We start from the raw sequence: 12,144 nt of genomic DNA on the forward strand, positions 1-12,144 counted from the left end.
GTAGGGCCGCGGAAGGCGGGGGGGGGGGGGGGGGGGGGTGTGTGTGTGTGTGTGTGTGTGTGTGTGTGTGTGTGTGTGTGTGTGTGTGTGTGTGTGTGTGTGTGTGTGTGTGTGTGTGTGTGTGGTGGGAGGCGGGGAGGGTCACCTGGAGGGGGCGGGGCCGCGGGTCACCTGCAGGGCGGGCTCAGGCCTCGCGGCTCCGCGGGCGGCCTACCTGGGTTGGGGCACAGCGCGAGTCTCGCGCACGTGGCGGGCTGTGGTGCGTGTCGTCCGAGTTCGCATAGAGGGGCTGGGCGGGTCAGGCGGGGGAACCTGCTTTGAGCCCCGCAGGGTCCACGCCGGACCAGGGCGGCCTTGGGCCTGGGCGCCCCGTGAGACCCCACCCCCAACACCGTGCTTGGAGCCGCCGCGGGGCCCTGGGCTTTTCGATCTTAAGGACGGGGCGGTTCCGAAGTCCCTGGGGGCGAAGGCCCGAGCGCGGCCCGGCGGGCGCGTGGTTTTTGTCAGGCGAAACGTACACGGCAGGTGTCCTGCGCCTCCTCCTCCGTCACCTGCCGCAGGTACGCCCTCGCTGGGGCCCCTGTCCGCGGGGCGGGGCAGCGCGCCTTCCTCTTCCTGGGCAGCCTCGGGACGGGGCGCCGCGGCCGGGCGGGCAGCAGTGAGTACCCGGGGGCCCACCTCTCCGGCCGCACTCTCCCCTCTCAAGAGCTGGGCGGTGGTGGGAGGAGGAGGACGGGAAAACCTGCGATGCCTCTGGGGTTTCTAGGTCGCGCGTCTGTTAACCGCAAACCGCCCAAAGTTAAGATAGAGCAGCTCCCAGGACTTTCTTGACTACAGCGATTTTGATTGAAGTTTAGCCACCGTCTTTTCCATTTTTAGAAAAGCTATTCCGAAGTTTGGAATGTTGACGATGGTCGTGTTATTTTTAACTTCCTGATATTTGAACGGCCAGGTGTCAGCGACCATCCTTCCGTTCCACAGAAGCGTCTCTGAAGTTTGGGTCGGATGCGCGGGGAACCCGCGGCAGGCGCGGGGAGGAGGCCTTGGCTAGGGCGCCGGCGAGGTTCGAGTTTGCCAGCCCCCCAACCTGGAAGAGAAGGGCCAGCCCCTCACACCCGGAAGGGAAGGGCCAGTCCCCCCAACACCTGGCGCCGAGGTCGCGGGGTTGCAGGGCGAGCGCAGGGTCGCGGCGAGCACGAGTACGGGTCCTCTCTGATCGCTGGGCCTCGGCGCTGGCTGCTGAGTTTTTCCTTCTTTAAGGAAATGTGAAACTGGTCTCAATCGGTTGACCACCGTAAGGAAATGGGATTTACACTGTGGACAGAGATGTGTCCTTTTCACTTCATTTGAACCAATATGCCCGTGCCCCCGTGGAGGCTGAGTTGGAAAGTGACACGAAGCTGCCCCCACAAGAGAGCAGGTTGCTCGGTTTCTCTTCTGCTTACGGGAGATGCATGTCCTGATTTCTTGTTCTCCTAGGTGTTTTTATTGAGATGTAGGGAATATCTGAATTCATAACGACGTAGAAAATCTGTACACACAGTTGAGAGAACAGGTCTCGAGGCTAAGGTGCTGTTTATTCCCGTGGGCTGGCCTGTTATTAAAATACTTGTGTAGCGACTGATGTTTATAAATTACTATGTTGGAGGTTAAAATGATCAAAGTGATAGCCTCCATCCTGTCTATCATGTTTGAGGAGAATTGGTTATTTGGTTCACTAATGTTCTATTTAAAGAAAATTTCTGTAAAACTAGTAAATGTTACCCCTCATCTTTTGTAAGTTAAAAAAAAGTTTAAAATAATGTTTGCTCATCAAAAGTGATTTGATACTTTTGTTCTGTTTAGGAAAACTTTATTCTCAAGAGATTTCTCATTCCGCAGAAATAAGGATCTGGCATGTCAACACAAACATAGGAAGTTGATGCAGTCAAAGGGAAATAACTGCTGCCCTGACTCTGCTGAGAGCCTCACAAGTCCCTGTGCACGCCAGCTTATTTGCCAGTGAGTGGCGTCATGATAAGACAAAATTCTCTGCTCTTTGAGACCTAAGCACATGAAATTTTTAAAAAAATTTTCTCTGGGAAGATCCCGTTTTTTACTCTAAAAGATCAGACCAGTGTGGCATGTGTGGACCTGCTCTGTACCAAGATCACACTCTTCAGCTGAAGAAGAGGGAGGACAGGAATAAATAAAGGGCTTTCCTGTCTCCCGAGGGAGCAGAGAAACCTTTCTCTGTCCTCTTCCTTCCCCAGCCACAGCCTGGGGTTGGGGGACTGGAAACAAGCTCAGGCTAGCACTTGATGTTCAAATGGTAGTCTGAAAGTTTGACTAGGGAAGTTAATGATCTGACCAGAGAGACAGGTTTTTATTTTGAGAACTGACAAGCTTTGTCTCCTTAAAACAAAGGAAGTAGTTAAACCAAGGCCACAGAAAGGCAAGAACTGACTTAAGAAACAAAGGCCGTAGTTGTCAAGCAGTGGGGTTCAAAATACAGTTTTGTTAATAAAAGTAGCTTAAAGCAACATTTGAAAGCCTCTCTAAAGATTAGATACATACACTTTCTTTTGGCTAAGATTTCTTTAGTTTATTCTAAATATATCTTTAGCAGCATTCCAGTTCCTTTGATCTTCGATGGAATTTTATCAGTTTAGTGAGTTAACCTCCATTTCACATAAAGTATAAGGTTTAATAATTTGATTAATATGTAATCAGTAAGAACTTGGAAAACCAAATTTACTAAGCTTGCTTTCCTGTAAGTATTCCTTTCATAATTAGAGTCCATTGAAGAAAATAATATAAAGGAAGCAAAAGTTTGGGAATCTGAACTCTGGTAAGGAAAGTGTTGGAGAGGGGCCCTTGGGTCTTCTTGCTTTCATTCCTGACCCTCCGTGTACGACTAGATTGGAAACCATAGTCAGCTTTCTCACCTCAGGTGGCAATTTACTCCGAGTAGGATTCTCATGTCCCTGTTTGCCCCCAGTGACTCTAGCATTGAGTTTATAGACCTATGATCAATACCTAAAATTATTTCCAGATCTTAAGCTGATTTACGCTTTTGAGGTTTCCAAAGTAAAAATTGTCTTTCCCGTGTTTTATAAGCCCTTCTAATTTTAAAAAAAAATGTGTTACTATGAAAATTTCAAACATTTTAACTTTTGTTTTAAAGAAAACTTTATCTGAAAGTTTCTTAGCTTGAGGTTTGGCAGCCACTCTTTTTTTTGGAAAAAACTTAAATATTTATAGAGATTTTTCCTGATTCAAGGGACTTAAGACGTTTATGAGAGTGCAGATGCTAACCATGATGTGAGGTTTAAGAGGCTTCATTAGTAATGACCTGTGTCTTCATCAGTATGATAGAATGGGACATCAGCACTCTGATCAGGTCATGCTCTGTATGCCTTATGGTACAGCAGAGGAAAAATGGGTGAGCCATCATTTGATGCTGAGGATGGGATTTGAGGCTTATGTCTAAATTTTTATTTGCATATTCTTTTTGTTCTGACAGAGAAATTCACTGCATGTAACTATGACCAGGCATGATTTTATCAGAAGTGGATTAGAATCTGTAACATTTTCTGTAGTTCAGCTGACACACTGAAGATGTCCTCACTGTGACCAGCCTTGTCAACAGCTGGATCACAGTGACATAGGCTGTGTCTAGGATGAGTTTTGCAGTCTGCAGCCATGCGAGGCTGCATCTGATTCCCAAGTCCAATGTCTCTCTTCCCGTGTTTACAGATCAGGCCATGACCTTTCCCTACAGCAGGATGTTTGCAAGATTAACTCTCAACTGAGGAATTTGCTTATTTGACTGCTCTAATACTGCTTGGTTGAGAGAGTTCAAAGTAGAAAGTCTTCTGAGGGGATAAGATTCATGTATTATTTACAGTGCTTCAGTTGCATGTATCAGAAAATCTAGTCTAAATTGCTTTAACAGAAAAAGATGTTGCTGGTCCATTTGACAAAGAAGTCCAGAGCTGCTTGTGACTTCAGTCTGGCTCTGCAGAGCCCAGGTGCTCTCTCCACCTCCTGCCAGGTTCCCCTACGAAGGCTTTGCTCTCAGACTCTCCCCTTGTGGAGACAAAAATCCCACAGCAAGTGGAAACAGAAGTGCCTTGGAAAAAGTTCTTCTGGCAGCTCCTATACAGGTCACCCATCAGATGCTGGTATTGGACCAGCTTTGGTTATCAAGCCCTGCTGTGGCACAAAAAGGAATGTTGTCCTGATACAGCAGCCTTGGGTCACCCAATCCACTCCAGATACTATGGCTGCAGCATCAATGTAAGCAGACAAGTTGTGCTGCCTCTGAAATAAAGTAGATGAAATATTCAGCAGCAGAAAGAACAAGTTTCCACTCCAGTGAACTAATTCAAATGTATCCAGCATCTAGATATATGTATAAATGTAATTAAAATGTATTGAGCATCTAGAGCATCTCTCCCAAGATAATTACCACCTGACAGTAATGGCTATAAAAGCTAAAAGTGGAATCAGTCTACATGTTTAGCAATAGGAATCAACTGAAGCATACATCAAAATGCAGACAGTAGTATTGATGAGTATTAATGTTATAGATGCTTTTTATCCTTCATATTTTCATATCTGTACTTTTTCCTGTATTTTACAATGTACTTGTACGTTGTACAAATAATTGCTGATCATGTAAAAATATAGAAATATAGAAATTTTGTTGCCGTACTTGGGTCTTTTCCACTATGAAACTGAAAAAAAATTCTATAATTCCTGGTTCTTTTATAATTTGATATTTGACATTCTAAATCTTCAATGAATTTGGAGTTTATCTTTCTGTAACACAAAGCTGTGAATGAATTTTTGTTTTTCTCCCCAAATGAACATTATCTAGTATGCAATACATCATTTCAACATAGAATTGAGGTGTCATTTTTATTATATACTAAATTTGTAAATATATTTGGGTTAATTTCTGAATTTTCTTCTTTGTAAATTGATTTTTCTCCTATGTTTGCATCTGCTATTATGTATTAATTGTTGAAGCTTTGTAATGTGTCACAGGTTCTGTCAAGGCTGGGCTCTCATTGTTCTCCTGTTACGTATTTTTTCCTAGCTCTTCTTGCTTATGTATTTTCCCATTTGAACTTCAAAATTACTGTGTTTTGTTAAAAGACCCCTGTATGATAGAAGGCAGATTTCATTTCATTAAGAAAAAACAGAAAAAAAGCAAATTCAAAAGACAAGTAACAGAGAGTCAATGTTTTTAACTCATATTCCAAAAAATATTAATTTTTTAATGTATAAATTAATAAGAAACAGAAACCCCCTGTAAATAACAAGGTGCATGAGAAACCTTTGATAGAAATGTAGTCAGCATTGCTCATCATAAAAGAACAAATGGAAAATGCACTGAGAGCTACTGGCCATGGCAGCGAAATGGCTCCTGTTACTCACACTCATGGTAAACAGCTAGGAAACTGGACAGCTGTGTGTAGAGCACTGTTTGCACATGTTGGACATGTCTGAGATCCACAGGATAAGGGGAACGGGAGGTGAGCTCCATTAGTGACCGTTTTCTGCCTGGAGCACTTCCTAAACTGCAGGACAAGGAGGAGGCACCCAGAGCCCAGGCTCCTGCTGGAAAGAAGAGGCAGAAATTGAGTCTGAAGAGGCTGAGGTAACTGGAATTTGCAGGGCGTGTTACTAGCAATGAGGGACAGCTGAGAGAAAGAGCTCCAGAAATCTGCAAAGGGATCCCCCTGAGCTTTCTGCTGAATATTAAGTGCTAGCTGTGTAGGGTGAAATTTGCAAAGCAGGGCAAGAACAACTGCCATGAAGCTTTGAGGTGAACTATTCACAGTGCATCAGGCTGGGGACAGCCATTCCAAACAGCCACAATGGAGACAGCTTATTAAACAACCAGGACACCCAGGAGAGAGCCCAGAAGGGACACACCTTGATGGGTAAAATAGTTCTAAAGGCTACTCTAGGCACACAAACAGAACACAACAACAAGGCAACAAATGATCAAGCTGATCTACAAGTAACTCACTGCCTGCTAACACAAGTGTCAGCACTTTTAAGGGAAGCAATGAAATCTAGGCACTCAACATGGTAATATCTACAATGCTGTTTTGCTAGAAAGGAGTAAAAACAGGAAAACATAACCCATAGCTAGAAGAAGAATCAGTCAAAAACAGATCTAGAAATGGCAGATTATACAATTTAAAACACCTATTTTACACAAAAAGAATAAAATACCTAAGAATACAGCTAACCAAGGAGGTGAAAGATCTCTGCAACAAGAATTACAAAGCACTGCTGAAAGAAATCAGAGATGGCACAAACATGGAAAAACATTCCTTGCTCAAGGATAGGAAGAATCAATATTATTAAAATTGCCATACTGCCTAGAGCAATTTATAGATTCAATACTATTCCTATTATACTACCAATACCATTCTTCACAGAATTAGAAAACAAAACTATTTTAAAATTCATATGGAACCAGGAAAGAGCCCAGATAGCCAAGGCAACCCTAAGCAAAAAGAACAGCTGGAGGCATCATGCTAGCTGACTTCAAACTATAGTACAAAGCTACAGTAATGAAAACAGCATGGTAATGGTACAAAAACAGACACATAGAACAATGAACAGAATCGAGAGCCCAGAATTCATGCTACACACCTACAATCATCTGATATTTGACAAAGTCAACAAAAATAAGCAATGGGGAAAGGACTCCGTATTCAATAAATGGTGCTGGAATACCTGGCCAGCCATACACAGAAGACTGAAACAGGACCCCTTCCTTATACCATATGCAAAAAATCAATTCAAGATGGATTAAAGACTTGAATGTTGTTAAAAACTTAAGACAAATTAAATTTTAAGGAGTTTAATTGAGCAATGAATGATTTGCAAGTCGGGCAGCCCCCAGAATCACAGCAGATTCAGAGAGACTCCAGGGATGCCTCATGGTCAGAACAGATTTATAGACTTAGAAAAAGGGAAGTGACGTACAGAAATCAGAAATGAAGTACAGAAACAACTGGATTGGTTACAGCTCATCATTTTCCTTATTTGAACACTCAGCAGTGTATGAGTGGTTGAAGTATGGCTGCTGGGATTGGCCAAGACTGAGCTATTGTTACAGATGCATACTCCTAAGTTAAGTTCTCAATCTTGTCTACATCTTAAGTTAGGTGGCAGTTCATCTACAAGGACTCAAATATGGAAGTATGGAGTTCTTCTCAGGTCACATTTAGCCTGTTTTAACAATGTAAAACCTAAAGCTGTAAAAACTCTGGAAGATAACCTAGGAAATTCCATTGTGGACATAATCCCTGGCAAAGATTTTATGATAAAGATGCCAAAAGCAATTACAACAAAAACAAAAATTGACAAATGGGACCTACCTAAACTAAAGAGCTTCTGAACAGCAAAAGAAACTATCAACAGAGAAAACAACTGCAGAATAGAAGAAAATATTTGTAAGCTATACATCCAACAAAGGCCTAATATTCAGAATTTATAAGAAATTTAACAAGCAAAAAAACAACTCCTTTAAAAAGTGGTTAAAGGACGTGGACAAAAGATTTAAACAGACACTTTACAAGATACAGAAATAGGAAAAAGTGTTCAACTTCTTTAGTCATCTGAGAAACGAAAATTAAATCCACAATGAAAGGCCACTATGTACCCACTAAAATAACTAAAATTTTGAAAACTGGACATTGCAAGTGTTGGTGAGGATATGGAATAACCAGAACTCTTATAACAGTTTCTGGTGGAAGCCTAAAATGTGTAATCACTTTAGAGAACTCTTAGGTGGCTCCTTACATTGTTAAATACACATTTACCACATGAACTGGCAATTCCTATCCTAGGTAATTACCCAAGAGAAATAAAACATTTTTTCTTTTTCTTTTCTTTGAGATGGAGTTTCGTTCTTGCTGCCCAAGCTGGAATGCAGTGGCGCCATCTTGGCTCACTGCAACCTCCACCTTCCGGGTTCAAGTGATTCTCCTGCCTCAGGCTCCTGAGTAGCTGGGATTACAGGTACACATCATCACGTCCGGCTAATTTTTTGTATTTTTAGTAGAAATGGGGTTTCACCATGTTAGCCAGGCTGGTCTTGAACTCCTGACCTCAGGTGATCCCCCCGCCTCGGCCTCCCAAAGTACTAGGATTACAGGTGTGAGCCACCGTGCCCGGCCATAAAACATTTTTTTACAAAAGGCTTACAAGGGAATATTTATAGCAGTTTTATTTGTAATAGCCAAAAGCTGGAAACAACCCAATTGTCTATCAACAGTGACTGGAAGGACAAATTGTTCTATGTCCACACATTAGAATACCAGTTGGCAGTCAAAAAGGAAGAGCTTCTGATCTATGCAGCAATGTGAGTAAGTCTCAGTAATTTCATGGTGAGTAAAATAAGCTAGACAGAAAACACACACTGATGACTATATGAAGTTCTGGCACAGACAAAATTTATACTTAGTGACAGAAATCAGATTGGCGCTAACCTGAGGCAGGGGCTGGGTATAGGAGTGACCACTACAGAGGGCATGGATGGTGTGGTCAGGAGTGGTCTCTACCTCTGTCCATGCACACTGAGCTATACCTGTAGCAGGTAGATTTCATTTTGTAAATTGTATCTCATGAAGTTGATTTGAAAAGCCTACACTGACAGGCAGTATTTTAACTATTCTGAGATAACATTGACTAAAAAATAAAACATGCCAAAATACACTAATGCTGTGATGCCACTTGTTTTTAAAAGGAGTAAAGAGCTACACACATGCATCATGCAAACTTAATTTTGCATAAAGTATCTGTGGAAATACCTTCCTCTATCTGACTTAATACCAGTGATGATTTTTGGGATGGATTTTTTTTCCTGGTTTGGGTCTTGTTAATACTCGTGTGTTGAGCCACAAAGAACTGATACTGACATCTTTTAAAGAAATTAAAATAGAACTCCAAAATAACCCTAAATCAGTTTTCACTTTTTAAAATTTTATTTTATTTTGAGGCAGGGCTTTGCCCTGTTGCCCAGGCTGGAGTGCAGTAGCCTAGTCATAGCTCACTGCAGCCTTGATCTCCTGAGTTCAAGTAATCTTCCCGCCTCAGCCTCCTGGGTAGCAAGAACTTCAGCAAAGACCATGACTGGCTAATTTTTTAAATCATTTTATTGGTAGAGATGGGTGTCTCACTATGTTGCCCAGGCTGGTCTCGAACTCCTGGCCTCAAGTGATCCTCCTCCCTTGGCCTCCCAAAGTGCTGGGAGTACCCAGCCAGTTTTCACTTTTAAGATAAATTACATCTTTCAAACATTCCAGGCACCAAAATATATCACATTTTATTGGAGATATTTATATTTTGCTAAATAAAAGAAAGGGATTTTTTCTCTTGTGCTCTTTCAGCATTTGATCTGTCGAAAGAATAAACCGTGAGTTTATACATGAGCTCTGACACAGGTCTTAATCAATTTTAAAAGTTTATTTTGTCAAGGTTAAGGACAGCCCATGACACAGCCTCAGGAGGTCCTGATGACATGTGCTCAAGGCGATTTGAGTATAGTTTGGTTTTATAAATTTTAGGGAGACATGAGACATCAATCAATATATGTAAGATTGATTCGATCCAGAAAGGCGGGACAACTTGAAGTGGGTAGGGGGCTTCCTGATCATAAATAGATAAAAGACAAACAGTTGCATTCTTTTGAGTTTCTGATTAGCCTTTGTGATTTACAGGAATAGTCACTTAGGCTGTAGTCTGGCTTAGTGAAACAACAGGGCAAAGGAAACAATCAGATATGCATTTGTCTCACGTGAGCAGAGGGATGAGTCTGAGTTCCATCTGTTGTCCACAGGGAATTTCCTTGTGGACAAATTGTGAGGAAGGTGTGTAGCTTCTTACCTTTGTAGCTATCTTTTTAGGAATAAAATGGGAGGCAGGTTTGCCTGACAGAGTTCCCAGCTTGACTTTTCCCTTGGCTCAGTGATTTTGGGGTCCTGAGATTTATTTTCCTTTTACAAAAGCAAGCTTCCATTAGTGTACTTCATCTACGTTCTGTAAATTACCGAGGCGAAAAGTGGAAATGAATGCCTTCAACCTTCCAGATCCTGGCGTCCTGCAGTCAGTTACGCATGTGCCTCTTAATTGTAGACAGTGAGACAAGAACTTCTCAGCCTCAGGGCACTCGTGGTCCTACACTGAAGCTATTCAGCTTCTTCACTCTGCTGATCCTTCGTCCAGTGAAAAGAGCTGGAAGAATTCTGTGAGCTTTGTTATGACAAGCCCTCTGATGAGTGTACAAATGTCCACGCGACACTGTAAATGTAAAGTGCCATAGAAATGCAGGCTGGCGTTACTCGTAGACTCAATTCCCAGGTCTCCTAGAGTTTTACTCATCGGAAAGTCTACAGGCAGCCAGTTCCAACATTTTTGACAAGAACAACAAAATATATTAAATTTTATACTATATATTATAGGTAGTTACAAAATATATTTTTAAATTTTAAATTCTTATTTTAAATTAGTATTGAAGTCTGTTAATTGCAGGAAGACGATACATAACAGGGAGGTTTGGCCAGGTTTTGTTTAACATCCTTTGGGGCCCAAGGATTTTATAATTTCTGAGATTTTGAGAGTTTAGAGTTTCCCACTCTCAGCATAGATTTGATTTATTAGGAGAAATAGAGGTGATACTGTCAATGAGGATTTACAGTCATTTCCTTTGATAGGCTATGCTGTGTTAATGCTTCACTGTGTTACCAAAAAGGGTCCCGATCCAGACCCCAAGAAAGGGTTCTTGGACCTGGTGCTAGAAAGAACTCAGGGCAAGTCCATAAAGTGAAAGCAAGTTTATTAAGAAAGTAAAGGAATAAAGAAGGGCTACTCAATAGGCGGAGTAGTGGCATGGGCTGCTTGACTAAGGATACTTACAATTATTTTTCAATTATGTGCTAAACAAGGAGTGGATTATTCATGAGTTTTCTGGAAAAGGGGTGGGCAATTTCTGGAACTGAGAGTTCCTCTCCTTTTTAGACCATATAGGGTGACTTCCTGATGTTGCCATGGCATTTGTAAACTGTCATGGCGCTGGTGGGAGTGTCTTTTGGCAGCTAACGCATTAGAATTACTGTATAATGAGCAGTGAAGATGACCAGAGGTCACGTTCATTGCTGTCTTGGTTTTGGTGGATTTGGCCAGCTCCTTTACTGAATGCTGTTTTATCAGCAAGGTCTTCATGACCTGTATCTTGTGCGGACCTCCTGTCTCATCCTGTGACTCGGAATGCCTAACCTCCTGGGAATGCAACCCAGTAGGTCTCAGCCTTATTTCACCCAGCTCCTATTCAAGATGGAGTCCCTCTGGTTCGAACACCTCTGACAATTGCATATGAGAAGAATGAAATAATAATAAATTTCTCACTTCTATTTAGCAGAATTTTTCATTAAAATATCTTTTTTTATGTTTCAGTGAATAACCCTATACCTTCCAATTTGAAATCAGAAGCAAAAAAGGCTGCCAAAATATTAAGAGAATTCACAGAAATAACTTCCAGAAATGGACCTGATAAGATCATTCCTGGTAGGTAAATAGGATGATTGCTGTGCGTCTCTAAATGTTTTTTTCCTAAGTTGTTTTTTGCATTGTTCGACACTCCATTTCAGGCAGAAGCCTCCATCAATGCCAACAAGTAGTTCCGCCACCTTTTTTCTCATGGCTGATCCAGGGTTGCTTTGGAAACCACTACCTGTTCATTACAACTTCTGGTTATTTCCAAAGGGTGTTCACAGCATAACTTGTTTCATGCAAAGGAGATCCAAATGCCAATTAACTTTGGCAATGTTACAGACCAACCTCCCTCTTAATTAATCACAGCACATGACTCTGAGCTCTGTTTTAAAAATTTGTTATTGATAGAGTAATCTTAATAATGATAAAATAATGATATTAATTATTGTTGCATTCCTGCCACTTCTCCCATCGTGAGAAAACAGTCCTCCTGAGGCCTTGCTACTTCAGGTGGAAGGGGTCTGGACAGGGCCGGCTGCAGACCAGGCAAACCAGCAGGGCCTCTTCCCTCCCTGTCTCTCCCTTTTGCATAGGCTTTTTCTCCTGCCTCCCATCCCAGGTGCCAGCGCCCTAAACACC

The 12,144-nt window shown here is 42.1% G+C and overlaps 1 protein-coding gene across 27 annotated transcripts in view; it reads left to right on the forward strand.

Moving 5' to 3' along the window:
• The window catches only part of SH3YL1 (SH3 and SYLF domain containing 1), a 49,003-nt gene that overhangs the window by 2,165 nt on the left and 34,694 nt on the right, over nucleotides 1-12,144 (forward strand). For 6 of the 27 annotated variants that reach the window (XM_054545448.1, XM_054545497.1, XM_054545476.1 and 3 more), the window contains exons 2-3: nucleotides 1,846-2,001; nucleotides 11,467-11,577. In XM_054545448.1, the coding sequence (XP_054401423.1) occupies nucleotide 2,001; nucleotides 11,467-11,577 (112 nt within the window). In that variant the 5' untranslated portion in view covers nucleotides 1,846-2,000. 27 annotated transcript variants of the gene reach the window in all.

This window comes from Pongo abelii, chromosome 12, assembly GCF_028885655.2.
Source record: "Pongo abelii isolate AG06213 chromosome 12, NHGRI_mPonAbe1-v2.0_pri, whole genome shotgun sequence".
Classification (NCBI taxonomy): domain Eukaryota; kingdom Metazoa; phylum Chordata; class Mammalia; order Primates; family Hominidae; genus Pongo; species Pongo abelii.